The sequence below is a fragment of the Rhamphochromis sp. 'chilingali' genome, assembly GCF_963969265.1.
Source record: "Rhamphochromis sp. 'chilingali' genome assembly, chromosome: 19".
Taxonomy (NCBI): domain Eukaryota; kingdom Metazoa; phylum Chordata; class Actinopteri; order Cichliformes; family Cichlidae; genus Rhamphochromis; species Rhamphochromis sp. 'chilingali'.
Window position 1 is genome coordinate 4415187 of NC_137946.1, and position 23692 is coordinate 4438878.

General features: G+C 40.8%; 1 protein-coding gene across 1 annotated transcript; it reads left to right on the forward strand.

Moving 5' to 3' along the window:
- The first annotated feature begins 1778 nt into the window (after positions 1–1778).
- On the forward strand, positions 1779–20582 carry cfap58 (cilia and flagella associated protein 58). The gene is made up of 19 exons (XM_080867089.1): positions 1779–1900; positions 3294–3563; positions 3746–3894; positions 3983–4133; positions 4493–4687; positions 6245–6382; positions 6568–6727; positions 7333–7415; positions 10691–10882; positions 10970–11131; positions 11307–11453; positions 12866–13006; positions 13075–13298; positions 13647–13755; positions 13840–13944; positions 14138–14257; positions 14467–14591; positions 14689–14788; positions 16730–20582. The coding sequence occupies exons 1-19, from the start codon at positions 1895–1897 to the stop codon at positions 17087–17089; spliced, it is 2937 nt and encodes a 978-aa protein (XP_080723215.1). The 5' UTR covers positions 1779–1894; the 3' UTR covers positions 17090–20582.
- Positions 20583–23692: the final 3110 nt, after the last annotated feature.

The following is a 23692-nucleotide window of genomic DNA, read 5'->3' on the forward strand; positions in this document are numbered from 1 at the left end:
ATGTAAACTTCATTCTTAGAGTGATGATTAAAGGAAAGGATTCCAGAAACTGCTGAGATTTCTGTAAATAAACAGACATAGTTTGAGAAAATACTGCTTTAAACTCCTAAGACCCGAACTCTTCCATGGCATGCATTTTTTATTTCTCTTTGATATTTGGGCATATTGGGACCTGATGAATGTAAAAACAATGAATCACCAGATTTTTTTTTTTTTAACCTGATTTTTGTTCCTAAGAAAAATGAGATGAGGATATTCGTTTTAAATTTTGATGGAACAGTGGCAGTATGATGTCCTCGTAAGTGGATATCAGGCCCTTGTAGAGCAAAATTTAGTATTTTGGTCTAGACAACCCAAAATGTGATGTCCACATATGTGGACTCCAGGTCCTAGGAGGTTAATATTTTTGACATTTTGGCTATAAATTGCAGATTTCTTTGTAAAACACTACTTAAAAATGCATACATTACTTTTACGCTGATGATCATGCAACATGGCAGTTTTCAGTGACATTAATGGAAAGCAATTACAGTTGAAAGGGAACATTAGAGTAACTACACTTATACGTGCTACTATAGCCCATTGCCTTCAGAACTGCTGACATTACACAGTTTCTGCAGATTTGTGACTGTGGAGGCCATCTGAGTGCAGTGAACTCATTGTCATAGTCAAGAAAGCAATTTGATTTGAGCTTTGTGCCATGGTGCGCCATCCTGCTGCAAGCAGCCAGTAAAACAGTGGTGTGCAGTGGTCCTAAAAGGATGGACATGGTTGGTAGGATGTGTTATTTAATTACACAACCAGCAACAGTTTGAGCTACAGTCTGGATAGATTCATAATTTCATGTTGTCTACATCAAATTCTGACTTTCCCATCAGAATGTCACAGCAGAAATCCAGACTCATCAATCAGCATTTTCCCATCTTCTTGTTCCCAACTAAATTGTTGGTGAGGATGCAGACAACTTATACTGTACTCAGTTTTCTGTTCTTAGCTGATAAGAGTGTTTTTGCTATTATTGAAAATTAGCAACCCTACAGCTTGATATTCTCTTCTTTGTAAAAACAAACAAACAAACAACAACAATACCAACAAAAAAAACAGCAGCACAGGTAAGCATTTTTTTTTCAATATTTTATTTTAATTTTTCCAGCATAGAAAAACCCATCAACAAACAAATACAGCTCAAGAAGTAGTGGCACTGTAAAGCGCTTTGGGTGCCTTGAAAAGCGCTATATAAATCCAATCCATTATTATTATTATAACAGGTAAGCATTTTAACTGTGCATCTAGAAAGCCCAGCCGTATAGGGGCACCACAAGCCAGTGTATTCTAATGCTGGTCCCAAGCCGTGATAAATAGGGAGGGTTGTAAATTTCTGGATCGGTTGGGGACTGAGTTATCAGCCTCGACTGCAAACCGGTCCTGCTGAACAACGTGTGCTCAGAATTCTGGGGGGACAAATAAAGAACGTCCCCACTTTTTTTTCTTCCCACTGGCCCTAATCCTGTTCCGTAGGAGAGCACTGTAATCAGCATGTAAAAGTGCTGAATGCGGTCAGACTTCATCTTCTTAAATTCTCTCTAACATTTGCTCACTTTCCTCCATGGTGCAAACTTAGAAAAGAATGACAACTCACGTGACCCCACTGGTCACTACATCTGTGGTCACTGAGACATAAAAACGATATGTATCAAAACTGATTAATAAAGACAGAAATGAAAAGCGTGTACAAACTAAGGGAAGCTCCGTTCCTTCGTAAATCCTCGAGATCCATGCCTCTCGCGAGATCACGGTTGCTTAGCAACCAATGACACAGCTCTGTTGATAGAAACCCCAGTGCTATGCTAAGGAATTTTACCCAGAAAATATAAAGTGACTTTGACTTGGTAGCATGGAGGTAAGTTTGTCTTGAAAATGGTTTAGTCAGAGTATCACAGACGAACACTGGCTATTAAACGGCTAACTAAGGTGTGAAAAATGTCATTGTTTGACTTTTCATTAAAGCTAAGGAGAGACATTTTAGACTTAGCGCATAATAGCATAAAGCAAGTAGTGGGCTCATCTGTTGTGGAAAGGATTGTCTCAGTGTCCTCATGAGTCTGTGTAAAAAATCTCATACACTCATATTTTATTTATAACAGAACAGAGAAAATATATCTTTTTTTTTTAGCGCAAGACATTTTACTATTTCATTAAAAATATTAGATCATTTTGAATTTGATAACAGTAACAAGTCGTAAAAAATCTGGAACAGGGCAAAAAAGGCTGAAAAAGTAAGTGGTTCTAAAAAGAAACAGCATGCGGAACATTTTTTGTAAGCAATTAAGTGAACTGGCAACAGTTCAGTAATATGACTGACTATAAAAAGAGCAGCTTAGAGAAGCAGAAGTTCTCAGAAGTAAAGATAAATATCTGTGCAAGACTGAAAACCAGTATTGGAGTCCGACAGTTTTTGGTCATTCAAGCAGTGTTTCATTAAAAAACAGCAGGACTCTGTCATGGAAATCATTGCATGGGCTCAGCAGCATTTCTCTGTGTGAGAACATAGTTTGCATAAATTGCAATTTATTTGAACTGTTCTGTGGCCAGATGAATCAAAGTTTGAAACTAGTGTTGGAAGTGCATGGACACTGCCTCGTCTTGAATAAAGAAGAGAGGGACCATCTGGCCTCTTGCTATCACTTCAAAGACCTGCATATCTGATACTATGGAGATGCATTAGTGATAGTGGAACTGGCAGCTTGCACATCTGGACAGGCATTATCAATGCTGAGAGGTATATGCACGTTTGCGAGCAACATATGCTGTCATCCAGATAATGTCTTTTCTGGGAAAGCCTTGTATATTTCAATGAGAAAATGCTGTATATCTTGCAACAGCGTGGCTTTGTAGAAGTCCTGAATTGGTTTAAGACACAGCTGTTGCCCCCAGACCCTGAAATAGTCTGACCTTCCACAAAAAGTGCCCTCCAACAGCTGAAATATTATTTCCACTTGCTTTTAGTCAGGGAGGTCTCTTGTTTGTTTGTTTGTTTTTTGTTTCTATCGAGTCAGATTTTCTTATTGGTGCTCACGCATTCCGTCCAAATCTTAACCGAGATAGTTAATTTAATTTTTAATAAAATTTGCTTGTCTTTTTATTTAAATGTGCTTTAAAATAGATGTTTACTTTGATTTTTGTTAAAGGGTTTATGATTTGTATTTGGTCTGATAAAATGACATTGCTTTAAATGTGCTTTAAATACAGTTGATTTGATTGATAGACTTACAGTTTACCTGCTGTGTTTCCAGGAGACGGGATCAACAGGAGAAGACTCTTTTGAGTCCTTGGCAGAGTTTCAGTTGGTCCTCAGTGAGCTGGTTGGCGATGCGAGCATGGACAAAATCCGGGTGGAGTATGAGAAGCTCATCCATGCGCTGAAGAAGTCAAGAGAGAACGAAAAAAGGCTAATGTCTAAATGCAGGGAGCTGAATGCAGAGATTGTGTCCACCTCAACTAAGGTGGCTGCAGCCCTGAAATTATCCCAGGAAGATGCAACAACAATAACATCACTAAAAAGGGTATGTGCCCCGAACACAAGAACTACAGCATAGTGCAGAATAGCTTATTCATTTAGGTGCTTGACCATAGCAATCATTTTCTGATCATGAGGTAACGGGTATAGAAATGTTTTGTTTTTGTTTTTTTACGTTTTCTTTATCATGTAGCTTCTGCTAAAGAAAATAATTTGCTTACATTGTAGGAGCTGGATAAAGCCTGGAAAATGGTTGATGCTGCTCATGATAAAGAGAAGAAGGACAAAGAGACAATCAGGAAACTACAAGAAGATGTTTCCAACCTAACAAAAATGGCTGAAATTCAGACTGGGTTTTCCAGGGACCAAGAACAGAAGTGTGTCTGTGGCCCATTCTTTTGACTGTACAGATGTCGGATTAAACCATTTTTAACATGTCTGTGTGTTTTTTCTTTTGGTTTTTAGTGATCTATTTAACATGATTGATGAGCTGACCAAAGAGAGGGATAAGCTGCTGACTACAGCAGAGGGTCTGAGAGAAAAACTAAACAAAGCCATTGCAACCCAGCAAGAGATAGAGGCCAAACGAGAGCGTGCCATGGAGAGTATTTCACAGGTAAAAGCATTTGTATCTAATAATGCAACACACAGCAAGGATTAGTGATTTAAACTTTGCCTGCAAAACAGAAACTCTGTTAATAATGGGTGTCTGTAATTACATATTTAAATGAATTGTAATAATTTTCAAATATGACACAGTATTACTACCCCTGAGTGTATTACCCCTGTCTCAACAAACCCCAATACACATAAACATGCACTAATGTAGTATTTTCTGGTTCTATAGATGACTTCATGCAGTTTCTATTAGCATGTTTTGGTCTCGAGGTAGGATTGCATGACCATTGACTCTGACAAACACAATAAAATTCCACTCTAACTCCAGACTACTGCTTGTTTCCTGTCTAAACCCAGCTCCAACAGGAGCTTCAGGTGCAACAGAATGAGATTTCCCGCGAGATGAGGCTGAAGGAAAAGCTGGATAAGGAGGTAAAGCAGATGCATGTCGATATGGAGGCCAGGATGGGTGAAATCAAAGTTCTGAATCTGCAAGGCCAAAAGGCTAAAGAGGAGCAGCAGAAACTGGAGCAGCAGCTAAAAGAGCTAAAAGTAAGCAAGGAAGTGGGATGGATTATATTTCTGGTGTGACATGTTCAAAAGTAACTGCTATTGTAGTTATTGTCTCAGCTAAAACCATAGGTTATTATTGCATGAATCTTTTTTGTTAGTTGTATGTTGTGTATTTTACATATTTAGATGTTGTGCTTAAAAGGAAAAAAAAATGCCTCAAATTCTTGCGAAAACTTACTTTTTCTTACTTTACAAGAATTTGTAATAATTACCTTTACAAATAAGTATAGCGAATTAGCTCCTATTTCAATTTCAAACTTCCATACTTGTTACTTCCATACAAAGTAACAGACAGTCCAAAAAAGAAGTGAGGAAGAGTGTGCAGTCAGGGCAGAGTGGGTGGAAACAAGTGCAAGGGGTGATTTGGGATAGAAAGACAGCAGCACGAGTGAAAGGGAATTTTCACAGGTTTTTAGTGAGGTTTTGTGTGGTTTTGATGCTGCCACTAAAGAAAAAGACAGGAAACTGAGCTGGAGGTGGCAGAGCAGAGTTGCAGTGACACAGCTTCTTTCTAGTATTGTCTTGATGCATCCTCAATCATCCAGGTAAGTAAATCCCAAAAGGTTGATTGTGTTCATCTGGACGCAGCGTTTTCAGTGGGAGAAACGTTTGGTCACTCATCCAAGTGACTTCTTCAGTCTCAGCTGACTGCAGGTTTCCCCAATCTTATAAACAGGACATTTGCATAATGACTGAAGCTAATGAATGAACAATGAGCTGGGGGTCAGTTCCTTGATCATTAATATGCAAATTCTCATGACCATTGATCAACAAACACTGATCAAGGTAAACTGATCATTGATCAATGGCCATGAGTCCCATTCACACAGGTGGGGAATGGTTGCAATCACAGCATTGTCAGATGGTGATAGATGTACCCTTAGGCCCCCTCCTCGATTCAGAGATGGTCTTTCCCTTTTCACGTAAATGGCCTCCTTGACTCTGTGCTCAAACCAGCGTTCCTCCTTGTCCAGGATGTGAACATCCTCATCAGTGAAAGAGTGTCCACTGGCCTGTAGGTGTACATAAACTGCGGAGTCCTGGCCTGACGAGGTTGCTCTTCTGTGTTGTGCCATCCGCTTCACCAGAGATTGTTTGGTTTCCCCGATGTATAAATCCTGGGAATCCTCCTGGCACTTAACAGCTCACACTATGTTATTCTGTTTGTGTCGAGGGACCCGATCCCTGCGGTGGACTAATTTTTGGCACACCTTGTTTTGGGATTTAAAAACTACAGAGAAAAATCTTTAGAAAAAATGTGTCTCAACTGTTCCGATACTCCTGACACATACAGGATCACTACAGGTTTTCTCTTAGGCAGCAGTTGTCCTTCCCTCCTGGATCGGCTGGAGCTTTCTTTAGCTGCCTTCCTAGATTTGACAAATGTCCAGCTGGGATAACCACATTTACTCAGGGCCTCTTTCTAGTATTTTAGGGTCCTTACCTAAAGGTCAGGGTTTTGTGACTTGGCAATATGTGAATAAAATTGAATTGATTTGAAAGAAAGAATACATATTTGTTCTCTAACTGCAACAGATTTTGAATGAAAAGTCAACCAAGGAGTTGGAGCAGATGCAGACGAAGAACACCAAGCTGCAGCACGAGTGTGAGCAGCTGTCATCAACCAAAGAACACCTCTCCCTGCAAAATCAACAGAATATAAATGAGCTTAAGGTACACTGTTGTCCACTAATGTACACTTAAACAGTCACAACATGGTACTGTTCAGAGAGTTCATTAAGACATATCAGAATGTAGTCAGCGTCAGTGTCCTGCATGTACAATGACATATGCTGTCCATATCCCTCTTTCATCACTGTGTGTAATGTTTCAAACACCCTGCTGCCCCCACTGGTCAGATGAGAGAGGAGGAGGTGAGTCAGTTGCGTCAGGAAGTTGCCAAACAAACAAAGATGAGAGAAGCCATCCAGAAGAAGTTCCACCAGATAGAGGATCAGAAAGCTGATGTGGATGTGCAACGGGAGACCCTGAAAGCACAGATCGCTGGTCTGGAGAAAGGTAAAGGAGCTTACCTTATGACTCATGAAACACAAGCACATGACCGTCTGACATCTGCAACTTTGAAGTAGAAATTTTACAGGCGTATACTGAATAATATATAATTTTGAGGCAGTGACAGTAATCACTATGATAAAAAAAAAACAAAAAAAAAAACTGTAAGCCAGAATGTAAGTGGCTTTTTGGTATTACGAACAAAATCCTGCAATGAAAAATCCTTTGAAGGAGTTTGGAGAACGTGTTTCTTTTGTGGCCATGGATACATATTGTATTGGTGGCTGACTTAATGAGGCCAAAAAGTAAGAAAGTGTTAAGATTGTTAGAAATGCACACAAACACCTGATCAGAACAGAGTAGAGGGATGCAGCACTAAGTGTTAGTTTGATCTACTTTTGTGTGCTACCGTCATTTTCATTAATGAGTGAGACACCACAAAGCCTTCTAAATTGCAGTGTAATTTTTCAGTGCAATTTCTAGGCCTGAGAAATGACTTCAGATGACACAGCGCCACACTCATGGAAGAAAAATGGTCAATTTTGAAATGTTCAACACAACTGACCGTGAGCAGACATCATTTAGTAATCATCACCCTTCTTCCTCTACAGATCTTGAATCTTCTCAGAAGCAAGTAGAAGCTGACAAGAAAGCCATAGAGGAGCTGATCCGAGAGAGAGACATCTTAAATAAGGTATCCGTTATAGTTTATAGTTCTGTGACACACTATCAACCAAGCTGGGACATTTTATAGGATGTGCTCATTTTGAATCTGATTACAACGTAACCTTTTTAAGCCTCTGAGGTCATAATTATAATACTGTATAATCATCCCTGCACTTCGGGAGAGCAGCATAAACCACTGCTAGTAAATGCTCCTTTGCAATATCAGACAAAAACAAATACCTGAACCCCAAATATGTATTGAGATGATTTACTATATAACATGTTTGCTTTTCACTATGGTTCACGTTCATTTACAGTGAGATGTGTCCAGTACATAAGCATGGGTATTTTGTTGGCTTTAATCTATTTTTGTGGTCTAAGGCTAATATGTATGAAAACTTCAAGTCCACTTAACTGCACTGTTAGGATTAAAACTATGATGATATAGTTTGAGTTCTGCACTTTTGACACAAATTGAAAGCTGCTGGGTCATCTCACCCGTTCTTTTATGAGCATGTTACGCCCCACTTAAAAGCAAAGTGTTGGGGGGTAACAAAGTGAAAAAGAAATGATAAACTTCCCCAAGGTAGATGTCAGTAAAACACGATTCATTACACAACACTACTTAAGCAAGTATGAACACAGGGAAGCTCTGTTCGTCAGGGTCTCCAAGGCCAAAACAACAAACAAAACACCCCCTTTCTAACTAAAAACAAACTGAGTTTTCTCTATCGAAAAACAAAAGTGCATTAGCTGAGCTCCCTGACTGGCCACAAAACAGGAGAAAATGATTGAAACAAAAATGGCAGAGAACCCCTACCTGCTTCCACTGTGGTTCACAGATATCTTAGTAAAGGCACACCCTTACTCACAAAAAAACACAACACACCAAGGTTACACCAAAGTTGTAAATTCACACACACGCAGCCGCAGATTGCTGCCCAAACCACTGCAGCTCACAGCTTGAGCAAAAAGGGGGAAGAAGACAAGGTGTGGTGGTTTGAGATGGCAGTCTGTATGCCCTGGCTGACTAGCTGTAACACACCTCAGCTGCAGCTCATGAGGCAGACCTGGAACACAGGAGAGGGAGAAAAGGCTCTCTCTCACATAGGGAGAGCCACTAGAGGTCAGCGACCGTAACACCCCCCCCCCACATAAAATATTACATAAAATAAAACAGACATACTTTTAACACATACCACCGAGTTCGTTAGGGAGTTTAACACTGCGTCCTGGACAGTGCACCAGCTACCACATTGTCCATACCTCTCTTATGTCTGATGTCTATGTTGTACTCTTGAGCAAGCAATGCCCAACTCATCAATCTCTGGTTGTGATTGAAGGGTTCCTTTGGACTGCACAAACGAGTCAAAGGAGCCACTACTGTCGACAAATTCCAGCAGAAACATCTGTAGTAGCCCACTAGACCCAAGAAGCGCCTGAGCTCCCGTCTTGTGGTGGACACAGGGTAGCTCAGGACAGCTTCCACCTTTGCATTTACAGGGCACTCCTGGCAGTGTCCCAGTTGCTTGCCGAGGTATGTCACTACTGCCTTGGCAAATTCACATTTTGCCAGGTTCAAGGTTAGGGAAGCCTGGGCTAAATGACCAAAAACATTCCTTAGTGTGCTAATGTGCTCAGTCCAGCACAACGAATATATCACGATATCATCCAAATACACGTTACAGTTTTTAATGCCTGCTAACACAGAGTTTATAAGCCGTTTGAAAGTGGCTGGTGCATTTCGCATACCAAATGCCATTACTGTGTACTGCAGGAAATGGTCTGGAGTAACAAAAGCTGAAATATTAGAGGCTCTACTAGTTAAAGGAACCTGCCAGTACCCTTTTAACAAATCTAACTTTGTTATGTAGGTAGGTAGGCTCTGTAAGTGTTTGGGAACTGATGAGGCCAATATTGAAATGCTTGCCAGTTCGCATAGGATTTCATAGCCCTCTCTGACCCTCTCTTTACCTCCACCATGCTCACCCTTCAAGATTACCCCTACTCCATTTTGTTTCCTATCTACATCATGGTGGGACAGTTGCATCCTCACACAATACCCTATATCAGGTTATTGTGTGAGGATGCAACTCTAGTCCTCGAGAGCTACTGCCCTGCAGCTTTTTGATCCCTAGCATCCCTATTCCAACACAGCTGAATCAAATGGTTGAATGAACTCTTCAGCATGTCTTCCAGTTTGGCAAAGGTCTGGAAACAAGCCATTAATTTGATTCAGGTATGTTGGAACAAGAATGCATCTAAAAGCTGCAGGACAGTAACTCTCGAAGACTGAAGTTGGAGATCCCTGCCTTAAATCAGCCTTTGTTCTCTCTCCCTTTATCAGTCATAATCTTTATATTTAAAATCCCACTCTCACCTCAACACTCCTGACTTCCCTTCTCTCTCGTTGCCTCCTAACACACCCTGTCCCCCTCCTCCCGCTTTGTCTTCAGCCAAGAGTAGCACAGTTTCCATCGGCACTGCCCAACAGCACCCGGGGCGATTTGTTGTTAACCTGGGCCCTGAGCGATCCAGTGTGGAAATCTCATTCCTGATGACACACATATATATTTGAGAAAGTTTTACACCAGATGCCCTTTCTGACACAACCCTCCCCATTAATCCAGGCTAAGAACCAGCACTAAGAGTACCCTGAATTGTGGTGCTCCTGTGGCTGGATCAGAATCATGAAGGGTTTTCATGGATGTATTTTTTTCTCTACCAAGAAGAAAGCTTTAAGCTGGATGATTGCTGTTGAGGATGTGGCATCTGAGTATTCAGATCACAGGCCAGTTTTAAAAGATTTTGTGCTCTGGGAGCTTAGCAGTGGTTCTGGATGTTGTCTATATCTCTCTTTTCTATGGATGGAGGAGTTTTACCTTGTGTTTTTTAATCTGGTGACAAAACATGCTCGATATTGATATTATTTTTCATGCAGACATTAATACACAAAATCATTTTGTTTGTAATACCAGAAGAGATTCAGTACTGGTTTCCACATTGTTGACTGTGTACACACAGGCTGACATCAAACTCAAGAACATATGTTTAAAAAAATAGTTAAACTTCTCAGTTTTTAATTCAGAATTTTTGTTATTTATTTTTTGTTGTGATAAATGTGTGATTATGATTAACTGATATAGAAGAGGTCTACAGGGTACTTGCCTCAATCACTCTTCATATTCAGTAACCAGTTGTTTCTGTATAACAGTACTAAATGAGTGTGTCTTCCTTTTGGTCCTCAGCAGCTGGAGCCTATGTTAATGCTTACTGTTTTTATGCTTGTTTTCCCATGAGCAGAACTTAATCAAAGCTGTGCAGTCAACTGAGAAGCAGCAAAACCTTGTCAAGCTCCTTGAGCAGGACAAGAAAACGTTGGAGCACGAGATCAGCGGCTACCGCCTGGAGGCCCAGAAGCAGCGCAAAATCATCCAGCAGCTGGAGAAAGAGCGTGACCGCTACATCAACGAGACCAGCAACCTCATACAGAAGGCAGGTCTTGCAGGAGGAGCTAGTCTCCTGGATTAGCTTGTTCGTTTTTGGTTTTTTTTACAAATGGGACTTTTCCTCTTTCCACAGGTACAACAAAAAATGAATGATGTAGAAGTTAGAGAAACAGAGATATTTGACTGGAAGAAGAAGGTCACTGAGGCTGCGTGCAAGCTCAAACAGCACGAGAACTTGCTGGAGACTGTCGTGTCTGAAAGGAACCTCTACAGCAAAAACCTCATTGAAACTCAGGTAATAGCAAAGTGATGATGTGAATCACTGCTGGTGTCATCACTCAGCAGAGCTTAATTACACCAGGGAAAGGTTGAACACACCATATTTACAGATGTTTATATTGTAATTCCTCTTCATCTTTTCTCTTCTTCCCTTTTCTGTGTGGTCATTGTGTTCTATCTTTCTCCCTTAGGAAGAGATTGCAGAGATGAAGAGGAAGATGAAGACCATGAACAACCAGGTCACCCGACTCAGAGATGAGATCAGTGGGAAAGAGCTGGCCCTTGCCAAGGATCAACAGGAGCACAAACGCTTAGAGAAAGAAAACGAGACCCTCAAGGTACAGAAAGGTTCCACAGCGGTTCATGATGGAGTGTGGGTCTGACCTCGTCCTTATTTATCTGCTGATTTGTCTTTTTAGTAACTTGACTCTTGTGAAAATATATATTCATTTGAATCCCACCATTGCCATTCTGGATGGTTTTGCCTGTATTGTACAGTTTTCTAAAATTGATTTAATTGATTTAAATTCTTCTTTATAAATGCTTTTATAAAATAGTACAAAATGCCTTCTGCAAAATGTAACTAAAACTTTCACCAGTAGAGGGAAGTGTTTCACTAGAAAATGCTTATTACTTCAGTTGGTCAACACAGTCACTTCCAAGCTAGATGATCCTGGGTTTACACCAACTGTGTGGAGTTTCTCCCTGTGACTGTTTGGGTGGTGCTTCCATGTTTACCATACATGTGGATGGGAGCGTGAATGGTTGATTTTCTCTCTGTTGTTTGCCTGTTGTTTTTACTGTTTCTTTTTTTGGGGGGGAGGTTTGAAAACGGTTGTTTTCCACGTGCTTCAGCTGCTGTTTGTTGCACTACTCTTGACATTTTGAGCTTCCTCTCATGTTGCATTTAGGGTACAGTGGCGTTGCAGTGGAATAATTCCCTCTGTGTCTTTTGTTTATCATCCATGACATCAGTGGAAATCGTAATTGGGTGAATAAAAGATGTGAGGGAGAGTTCATAAGAAACCATGAATCTGTCTGCACTTATACTAGACCGCTAATGTAAATAATGATGTTTGCTGTGAGACAGTGCAGAGTAGAGCAGAGTGACAACAGAGAGTACCTTAAATACCCTGTGAAAAATACCACTTCAATACTGGGATTGGCATTTTAAAAAGAATGTAGCCAACCAATCACAGTTGGGAAAGTTTATTAAGAAATGGTCCCCACTCCTCTGTCCACTTTTTTGCCTTCTCACCAAACAGTTTCTACTTTAACTCTTACAATGTTCGGGATCACAGCATCTCTGAAGTTCATTTAATAAATCATAATCCTAAACATTGGTAATATAAAAACACATATTGCTAAATTGAGAGGTTTTATATCTGATATAGTGATCTAGCTTTTTTATTAGACTCAGTTGGCATCACTTCTAATCACTTGTGTTGACATTTCAGGCTGAACAGTATTTCCTGAAAATCCTGTCTTGTTCACCAATTTTTTTGATTGCCTTTAATTTTATAATGATCCACTACACAGCACTAGAGAATAAATTTCATTACAGGAGATGGCTTTCACCCACAGGTATTAAACCACTGGAGTGATTTGAATTACTCCAGTGAGTAACTGACAGATTTCAACATGTAAATGGGGGGATTGCAATTATGAATTGGTGGTATATAGATAAAATTGTCTTGAACTGAATTAAATCCATGTTTGCTCCTATCTAAATTTCCTGCATTTCCTACAGGCAGAATTGCAGCTGATCAAGCTCCAGCTGGAAGAAACAAAGCAGTGTGTAGACAGCCAGAAAACAGAGCAGCAAAAACTGCAGAAGATAATATCGGATGCTGATGCTGAGCAGACCCAACAGAAGAAACAACTGGAACAGGTAAAGAAGGAGAAACATAGACGGGTAGAGAGAGACAGAAAAAGACTCTGATTATGTGTTCTCTCAAGGTGATCAGAGAGCGGGACAGCCTGGGCAAGCAGCTGCTGCATAGCAATGACGAGCGTACACTGTTGTATGAGAAGATCAGAATCCAGCAGTCAATCCTAAGCAAGGGGGACTTTCACTACAAGCAGAGGATCGAAGACATCCGCCTGCTCAAGCTGGAGATCAAGAGGCTCAGACGCAAGAAAAGCATCCTTGACAAGACTTTGCCCAACACAGAGGAGCTGAGGTAAAGGGAGGCATTTGTGGCCAATAGTGAAGAAGGAGAAGGAAGGCAAGATACAAGCATTGAGCACAAAAAGGAAAAGGAATGAGGGGACCCGCAGAGCGCAGTATTTAGAGTAAAAGAGCCAAAAGGAGTGAGATGGAAAGATTGTTAGGTAGGAATCGCTGCTGTCAAACAGTAAATTGTTTCACATAGATCCTTTAAAAAATTCCAGTATTTCTTGTGATATTTTCACAATGGATTCATTTTTAAACTCTTAATTAATAGAGTGAAGCAGTAGAATGTTGTTTTTGCCTCCAGTTTGACGGAATTTAAATGGAAATTATGTTAATATGTAATCCTGTATTTTAGGCAAGAGCTGTTTCATCTGCAGAGGCAGCTGCTCAGAGAGAGAGCAAGGAACAGCGTGCTTGAGGAGCAACTGAAGCCGATAAATATTCACAGATGGAGGCAACTAGAGGTGAATGATTTATCCTTGTGTTAGCTCGTAACTTTCATAGCACTAGCTTTTCTTTTTCACATGTTCTAAATGACTGACTTGCAGGGGAGTGACCCTGGTAAATACGAGCTCATCCGTAAGATTCAGTCCTTACAAAAGCGCCTGATCGCCAAAACCCAAGACCTTGAGGAACGTGAGCTCTTGTTGCAGGTGAACACCTGAACACTTGTTTTAAACTAACTGATCTAACTAATGATCTTCGCTTTGTACCTGCACAAGCCTCTTTGGATCATTAGTCTTTTGAAGTTTACGCATAAAAATAAGTGTGACTCACAGATGCATGGTCTTCTTTTAAGCCATGTACTTTACCCATAACTTCCTTTCTTTTAATTTTACCATGAAGGAAAAGGAGAAGCTGTATGTGGAGCTAAAGCACATTCTGGCCCGGCAGCCAGGTCCTGAGGCAGCCGAGCAGCTCCAGCAGTGTCAGTGGACCATCCGAGACAGAACCAAAAAGCTCAAGGTCTTGTGCAGAAAATTACAGATTTGTATCATTTGTTTGCGTTTACTTTTTGATATAAATAATGACTTCAATAAAATAATATATATTGTTTTAAAGTCAGAAAATTGGCACCAACATAAAAGACAGTATTTTTTAATATCTATTTTAGACAGATGGCACTGGTTTCTCACATCTCTGACAAAAATATGTTTTTCCATCTTATTTTTCAGGCACTGATAGCAGAGTTGAGGATGCTTGACTCGAAGATGAATGAGTATAAAAGTGAGAATCAAAGACTGGCCACGGAGCTAGCAAACGTTACGAAGAAATACCTAAGTGAGAAAAAGCTCCAAAGGTGAGGCTGATCTTTGTTCTAATTAAAAGCTCCAGTATATAACGCACTGAGAAAACGTTCAGCTGCTCATCCTTTCGTTCACTGTGTGTCTCCTCAGTGAGCAGAGGACAAAGATCAAGGTGGAGCACCCGGAGCTTCTGCCTCAGCTGAGCAGCAAACCCCATTTTACAGGAGGAGGTTTCAGAGTTGATAACCCTGTAAGAAGATAATTTAACTAAAACTAAAACATTCAAAATGAATAGTTCACAAATCATGACATGACCTCGCACCTGTCCATGACCTCAGTAGCATAAGGTTGACCATTTGTTGCTTTCAGTTTTATGTTCTAATATAGTATTTTTGATGTGTGTAAATCTTTGGCAAAATTCCAGCAAAACCTGTACTTAGGTCTTTAAGAGCTTGGTTCTGCAGTACACCAGCATGAATTTATTTATATTGTGCTTTGTTTAATAAGAGTGATTATGCAAATCTTAAAAGAGCAATATAGGTATGAAAGAATATTTGTACGCAGATTAGAAATAGCAGTATGGTTCTGATGGGCAATGTTCCCTCTAAGCTGCGCGCGTGTGCAATTGCGCACTGCTGGCACGGTCTCTGCGCACAGAAAATCTGCATTGCGCACAAAAAAAAATCTAACCTGAATTGAAATTAAAATTAAAACTTTAACAATTCTGTTTTGCAGTGTTAGTCAGTTAGTGACTGGCTGCTCCCGTGTGGGATTAGAACTACAGTGGGGCAAAAAAGTATTTAGTCAGCCACCGATTGTGCAAGTTCCCCCACCTAAAATGATGACAGAGGTCAGTAATTTGCACCAGAGGTACACTTCAACTGTGAGAGACAGAATGTGAAAAAAAAAAAATCCATGAATCCACATGGTAGGATTTGTAAAGAATTTATTCGTAAATCAGGGTGGAAAATAAGTATTTGGTCAATAACAAAAATACAACTCAATACTTTGTAACATAACCTTTGTTGGCAATAACAGAGGTCAAACGTTTACTATAGGTCTTTACCAGGTTTGCACACACAGTAGCTGGTATTTTGGCCCATTCCTCCATGCAGATCTTCTCGAGAGCAGTGATGTTTTGGGGCTGTCGCCGAGCAACACGGCCTCTCAACTCCCGCCACAGATTTTCTATGGGGTTGAGGTCTGGAGACTGGCTAGGCCACTCCAGGACTTTCAAATGCTTCTTACGGAGCCACTCCTTTGTTGCCCGGGCGGTGTGTTTTGGATCATTGTCATGTTGGAAGACCCAGCCTCGTGTCATCTTCAAAGTTCTCACTGATGGAAGGAGGTTTTGGCTCAAAATCTCACGATACATGGCCCCATTCATTCTGTCCTTAACACGGATCAGTCGTCCTGTCCCCTTGGCAGAAAAACAGCCCCATAGCATGATGTTTCCACCCCCATGCTTCACAGTAGGTATGGTGTTCTTGGGATGAAACTCAGTATTCTTCTTCCTCCAAACACGACGAGTTGAGTTTATACCAAAAAGTTCTACTTTGGTTTCATCTGACCACATGACATTCTCCCAATCCTCTGCTGTATCATCCATGTGCTCTTTTTTTTTGTTTTTTTTTTTTGCCTGTCCCGTTTGGCTCTTTTGCCATCAGAATTGTTGTCTAAAGGCAAAGAAAGATGCCCAACGGATTTACTTTACCAAATTGACCATCCCAGCCTTGCCGTAATGGTCCATTTGATTCACCTTTTATTGTTTATTTTATTTTCACTTACTGAATATGGGACAGACTTGACTGGGGGAAAGAAGGGGAGAAAGAAAGAGGGAAAGAGAAACAGCTGAGAAGAGGGACGGGGGAGAAGGGCAAAAAACATAAACCAACAGAATGAGCAGAAAAAAAAAGAAAAAAAATGCATATATCGATCACCTGGATCACCTGCTGAGAAAGAAAAAAGAAAACAAGCAGAAGAGAACAAGAGTAATAGAATAAACAACATCACAATGATATATGGGAATATGACAGTAAATACTAAATATTAAACATTATTGTGCAGCACATAAGATCAACAGAACACAGTGTGCTTTGAGGTAGGAGCCAAAAAGGGTGTAGTTTGTGGGTGTGATCACCCGTGTGTACACCTGTGAGCATGGACGCGCTTGTTTTTTGTTTTTTAAAAGGTTCCTTCATGTAATGATCTGCTAGAGGGTGTGGGGGGGCCACAGCCCCGTCCTCCAGGGCATGAAGCAGGTATGGAGGAGATCAAAACTCCAGACATCCAGAGGCCCCCAGAACACAAGAGACCAAGGAAGACCAACAGAGGGGCAGCCGCGCCACTGTCCCAGAAAGAGCTGAGGAGAGTCCCAGATGAGGGCTCACTCAGCAGCCGCGGAGCAGAAGCCAGGGGGAGTTGCAGTGACGCGCCCGTGAGCTCCGCCGGCAGCCAGCCGTGCCTGAGTGACCGAGCCCCAGGCCGAGAGGCCGGGGGCACCCCACCTCCGAAGTGGCCCGAGCGAGCCCCAGGCTCCAGGCCCCGATAAGCGGCCGCCAAGGAGTGAGCCGGTGTGTACCTGGACGCCCATCCCCAGACACAAAGAACCACCAACGCACCGATGTCTGAGGGAGTCCGCCACTGGCAGGGGAAGTGGTGGTGGGGGGAGATAGGCCTCCAAACCTTGGAGGGCCTGAGATGTCCCCAGAGAGGTGGCGCCTGACACCCAACCTGACATATAGACACAGAAATACAGGCACACACAGACACAAACATCCATTCCCACCCTCATGCTCTCATATGCACTTACTCCACACTCAACCAACGTGGAGACAGACATAAAGAGACGCTGTACACACAATCACACTCCCTAAGCGTACTCTACGAACCGGGTCTAGGTACCCTTGCCCCTGGAGGGGGAACTGCACCCAGACCCAGGTGGTGTTACCCTTTTCCCTGCGATGGGGGGAGGCAGACCGCCCCGACTCCGCAGCAGCAGGGAGGCCCCACACTCCAGACCGCAGTCGGACGGCCAACTCCTCCTCCTATCCCCCCCGCTCCAGCAGGTCGCAGAGAACGGGGGTGAGAGAAGACTCCAAACCTCCCTCCACCCGCTCATTGTAGTGGTGATGCATGTGTGTTCTAAGGTGCATTTAAAACCCAGGAGGGCATGGAGCTACCTGCCAGAGAGCAGCAGGTAAGCGCATGGTCCCTCCTGCTAGCCCTCAATGTCTACGTGTATTTAACCTTGTGCTCTCTGGCAAACTTCAGACGGGCCTGGACATGCACTGGCTTCAGCAGCGGAACACGTCTGGCACTGCGGGATTTGATTCCCTGCCGTTGTAGTATGTTAGTGATGGTGACCTTTGTTACTTTGGTCCCAGCTCTCTGCAGGTCATTCACCAGGTCCCCCCGTGTGGTTCTGGGATCTTTGCTCACCGTTCTCATGATCATTTTGACCCCACGGGATGAGATCTTGCGTGGAGCCCCAGATCGAGGGAGATTATCAGTGGTCTTGTATGTCTTCCATTTTCTGATGATTGCTCCCACAGTTGATTTTTTCACACCAAGCTGCTTGCCTATTGTAGATTCACTCTTCCCAGTCTGGTGCAGGTCTACAATACTTTTCCTGGTGTCCTTCGAAAGCTCTTTGGTCTTGGCCATGGCGGAGTTTGGAGTCTGACTGTTTGAGGCTGTGGACAGGTGTCTTTTATACAGATGATGAGTTCAAACAGGTGCCATTCATACAGGTAACGAGTGGGGGACAGAAAAGCTTCTTACAGAAGACGTTACAGGTCTGTGAGAGCCAGAGATTTTCCTTGTTTGAGGTGACCAAATACTTATTTTCCACCCTGATTTACGAATAAATTCTTTACAAATCCTACCATGTGGATTCATGGATTTTTTTTTCACATTCTGTCTCTCACAGTTGAAGTGTACCTCTGGTGCAAATTACTGACCTCTGTCATCATTTTAAGTGGGGGAACTTGCACAATCGGTGGCTGACTAAATACTTTTTTGCCCCACTGTATGCCACCTTATCCCAATGATGCGATTCACATTCGTATATACGCAGCTAATCAACGTCGTTGACAGGCTATGACAGCGTCCTTATGTGCCGACACCGGTGTTTTAGCTAGCAAAGCGGCGTGGCTGATGTGGAGTGAAGCCACGTTAATGACAACGTGTACAACCATTGGAGATGTGAGCAGGACAGACGGAACAATTGACAGAAAAAGTGTGGACTTTATACCAGTTTTTAAATTGTGTTGATAGGGCACGAAAAGCAGAGTTATGATAAAAATATCTGCAATGTTTGGTTTTCTTCCTGAATACTATCGTTGTTTATATTTACTGCAGGAAGAAACATAAAAACAGCGTTTTATAGGGAAAACGCTCGAAAGCACTCTCCGCCTGTGAGCAAAAACAAAACCAAAAAACCCCACCCTTTCCTATTGGTCGAAAAATGTACCATGTCGACCAATCAAAGAATGATATGGCAACATGGCATGTAGTTGTTTAGGAAAGGGGGAAGTTTTAGGAGTGACGGCGGTGTTTTGAGATGTGAGAGATTTGCGACGTTAAGCGCAAATCTTGTGTCGTTAGTGTGTAGTGTAGTCAATAGTTTTGTTGTGTGTGTCAGAACAATGAGGCGACTGCTGAATGTTACAGGTGTTACAGCAGTGATACATCTCCTGTTGTCAGACCTGCAGGTATCAGGCTGTTGTTCTCCTTCATCTCATAGTGGACAGAAATTAGTTTTGGAGTGACACAAATAATTTGTGTGGCATCAAATGTGATGCAGAACAGCTGATTGTTCTGTAAATAGTTTGAAATGTTTATTTAAAAAAACACCTTGGCTGCATTTTTAGGTAAACAGCTGCAAAAAACTTTGTTGTTTGCAAAACTCAGTTACTTTTTTGAAGAAGTAACTATATAATTAATTGCCCAACATTGGTCATCATATACTGTATTTTGCAGACAGAGAGTTACAGGACTCTCCCAGACCACAGACTCATACTCATAATACAAGTCAGAGCTTTATACAAAACAATAAATAAAAAAAGAAAGTTGTGTTTTCAAAATTGGAGTTCAAGTTATTTTTACTTACAATAGTGTTAACATGCTACACAGGTCATGAACAAGATTTTTTTTACATTTTCATTGTAAGTGGGCTAAAGCAGTTAATTAAAAGTAGTCTAACATAAATGTAAACGCTGTAATTTGATTATTTTAATAAACCATGTAACCTGGATGGATTCGATGCTGGCGTGACCACAGTGCACACGTCTAATGTTGCTCACAGTGGTCCAAGTGTCCGCTCAGGGAGTTTGTGTGTTCGCTCAGACACATGAAAAATTAGAGGGAACATTGCTGATGGGCACCAAACAACTTTAGGGTTTATTTATGAAGCACACTATACCTCCCAATAATATATATCTGATGGATATAATGATCCAATCTAACAATTTGTACATGATTGTATGAATGGAAAAGAATAAAGAATCCCGTGTGTTCAGTTTTCACAGCCACAGCATCAGCACAGCTCCATCTGGGCTTCACTGCTTCTCCATTTGACCATTAAACTATACATCAACCACTACAGATTGCTCAGGCAGTAAAACATTCAGTTTCTTCATTTTTAAAATAAGAGAATAATGTGAACATTACTCATGTGTTTTGCAGTGTTCTGATGTGTGTGCTATCTAATCGAGTTCATGATTGTTAAATGTTGTGCTATTCTGAGTCTTGATCTTTCTGGGCTCTGCCATAGATCTATGCTAACCAGACGTTGACTCATCTGTCTGTAAAGGAACTTGCATACATATAAAATGTTTTAATATAAATGCTTTCTTTCGTTCAAACCTCCGTCTTTCACACATTCACTCAGCAGCAGTTTTTGCTTCTAGTTAGTTAGTTTATTGCCATCTAAAGCATTTTAAAAAGACTTCACATTCTGTTTAACAATACAAGCATTAAAGAAATTGTCAAATGTAGTGTTCAGAATCTGTTCAGAATATTGTACTGGAAGCCTATTTTCATGAGATTTAATAAAAAAAGACTTTTATCGCGTTGTCATACCTGATATTAAAAGCTACAGATCTCAGTGTTGCCAAATCCCACTGTAACCCCAGACTGTACTCATTTTTCTGTTTAGGTGTGAAGTCATCCTCTTCCATGTAGGCAACAGAAAATATTTTACCTGTTGCCTGTTTCTACTTTGAGTACATTTCAGAGTCTGTACTTTTTCACTTTTACTCGAGTAAAAAAAGTATTTCAACTTTTACTACAGTATTTTTTAACACAAGTATCTGTACTTCTGTCTGTATTTTTTATTTATTTTTATTTTTACCTCGGATCATTCAGTTATAAAACGTGAAACATTTCAGTAAGTTAATATGATATCCCTGTCATCTCCACAAGATGTCAGCAAAATACTCACCACAGTGCATTCCATCTACCAAATTACTTAGACATGATTTTATAGTTTTCTTTGCCAGGAATAAAAGAAAATATATATTTAAACTAGAAGGACAGTCAGGAGGAGGATCGTTTGTGAATAAGCTATTTTAAAGACTGTGATCTCATTTCCCATGCTCCTACTCTCCACCAAGTTTCCTAAAATTTGGCTTGGTGGTTACATATAATCCTACTAACAAACAAGCGAAAAAACATACCACTTCATTGGCTCATGCCTTATCAGAAGAAAAAATCTATTATAAATAGAACATACATGTATTTGTTTTCAGCACAGCAACCCAAATGATACCATGTGATCATTATAAGTGCGAGCACAATTATAGGTGCAACCCTTAAAGAAACAGACGTTTTCTGGTGGGACAGTATTACATGTGGCCCTAAAATAAATAATCAGTACATTTTTATAGCAGCTTGGGCACACAGTGTGCAGCAAGTCATGATAATTTAACTGAGTTCGTGTGAAAGTCCTGTGAAAGCTACAGCTGTTTGTTGACGATTCTTCGTGGGTTGAAGGTGTGTTCATCACTGAGGCGTGATAGCAACATGTTTACGTGGAATAACACAGGAACACGCACTCTTTTATACGTTGTGCATTTATTATCCCCATTTTCAAATAAAATACTTTTATTTGTGTAGTAGTTCATGACTATTTGCACACAAATTCCTCCACCCTTGTTTAGCATATATATATATATATATATATATATATATATATATATATGTACCCCGCCTTTCGCCCTATGACAGCTGGGATAGGCTCCAGCGCCCCCCGCGACCCTGAAAAGGATAAGCGGAAGCGAATGGATGGATATATATATATATATATATATATATATATATATATATATATATATATATTATGGAGTTATTCCTCTTCCAGTGCTGTTACAGTATAACCATGGCAACCAGAGTCTGGACTGTGTGAGCTGTGTTGCTGTAGTACTGCGAGGCCTCTGACAGGACATGTCTCCTTTCTTCCTTTTTTTCTCTTTTTCGCTTGAAGAAGCAGCTGCTCACGCAGGCTAATGAAGATGGTGTGTGCAGGCTTTTGTTGGCTTGTTGCAGTGCGCATGCTGATTTTACACTGCACGCCTGTGAGCAGGCCAGGGCAGCACCTCCTATGTATTGACGTCATACGCAACACTCCTCTCTGCCTGTGACTGCTGAAGCTGCCAGTTTCAGTTCTAGGATATTATTCATTAACATTTTTTCATTTGTATGGTTGTCACCAAATACAAAATGAAAATATTCATGAAGTGCTGGGTTGCAGGAAAAATGTCCAAATAATATCACAGCATCACTGTTTAAAATAAGTGGGAAAACACACAGAGCATGCACAGAACTCTCTCTGGTTGCTAATTTTCTGTGAAACCTTTAATAAGTCTAGTCCTCTCATGTATTGCTCAGAGCTGGATGTTCCTGGCCGAAGTGAAGATCTTGTTTTGATATTTGGAAACTTGAGCATCAGAGTGTGACAGTAACATACAAACTGTTATGTGAGTGCACATGTTCATACTGGCCCAGATGGACCTTTCTGAAAGGTCTAAACCTTGACCACAGAGTCGAAAGTAGGGATTAACTGGATTTAAATCACAGGCTTGGATGAAAAAGGCATCACATTGTTTATTACTGCTGCCAAATATGAGAAAATGCATCCTTTAAGGAAAAACATGAGGTCATTTTAAGTTTCTTTTTCAAATAAACTTTGGCTGGGAGAAGATGGTTTCTGTATCCTGTTCAATTTGACTTCTTATTCTGAAATTTTTCAACATTTTGTAGATGCATTTTGTAGATTATACCCAGTCATGTTACATGGTATTAACTCATCTAGTTACAAAGCTGTTTCTTTTTAGCACCACTTGCTAATGAGCTAATAGTAACAAACAGTAAAATCTCTCAGTTCAAACATTTCATATGTTTTCTATGTTCTAAAGTAAACAGGTTTGGGTTTAACAGATTTGTAAATCTTGTTTTTGTTTGTGTCTTACATAGTATTCCAACTCTTTGGAATGCTATGTAAACTTTTTGGAGATAGGTAAGTTGTGAACCAGGTTTCTTTGAGCTTCCTAGTTTATCTCAGTATTCCTGCCTTCTTGTGTTCAGGCAGACTTACAAACCCAAAAAGATATGTGTACCATAATTTAAACATATGCAGAAATTCTTGTGAAACCCTGAGCTACTCAAAGATAAATTCATATTTTAACAGGCAGATTGTTTTCCCCTAATCTTCCTTTTGGAACAACTCAAAAGGGGACTGAAGATAAATCTGACTTGTATATGTGAGAAAACATGAGAAAACCTAAGAGTGCCACTGGTTTATATTCCAGTATATGAATCATTACCTTGTGTCTATCTCTGCATTTTCCTTTGCATTTCCATCATCATTTAAAAAACAAAGCATGTTTTTAAGATGTTTTTCGTATATATGTATATATCTATAAATTAATTTTAAGCTATATTTTCCTCTCTGTGTGTTCAGGTCTATGGCAGAATGTCAAAGCAGACAACAAAAGAAAAGATGCTCACACTGTGTGTACACAGTGGGCTACCTCGCTACAAGCATCATCTCCTACCAAAGCCCCTTGCCTCCCCTCCTTCCTACTTCATGAATATTAGGGAATTAATGCTGGCAGGCAGGGAGAGCAGGAAGGGGCTGGGACAAAGAGAGAAA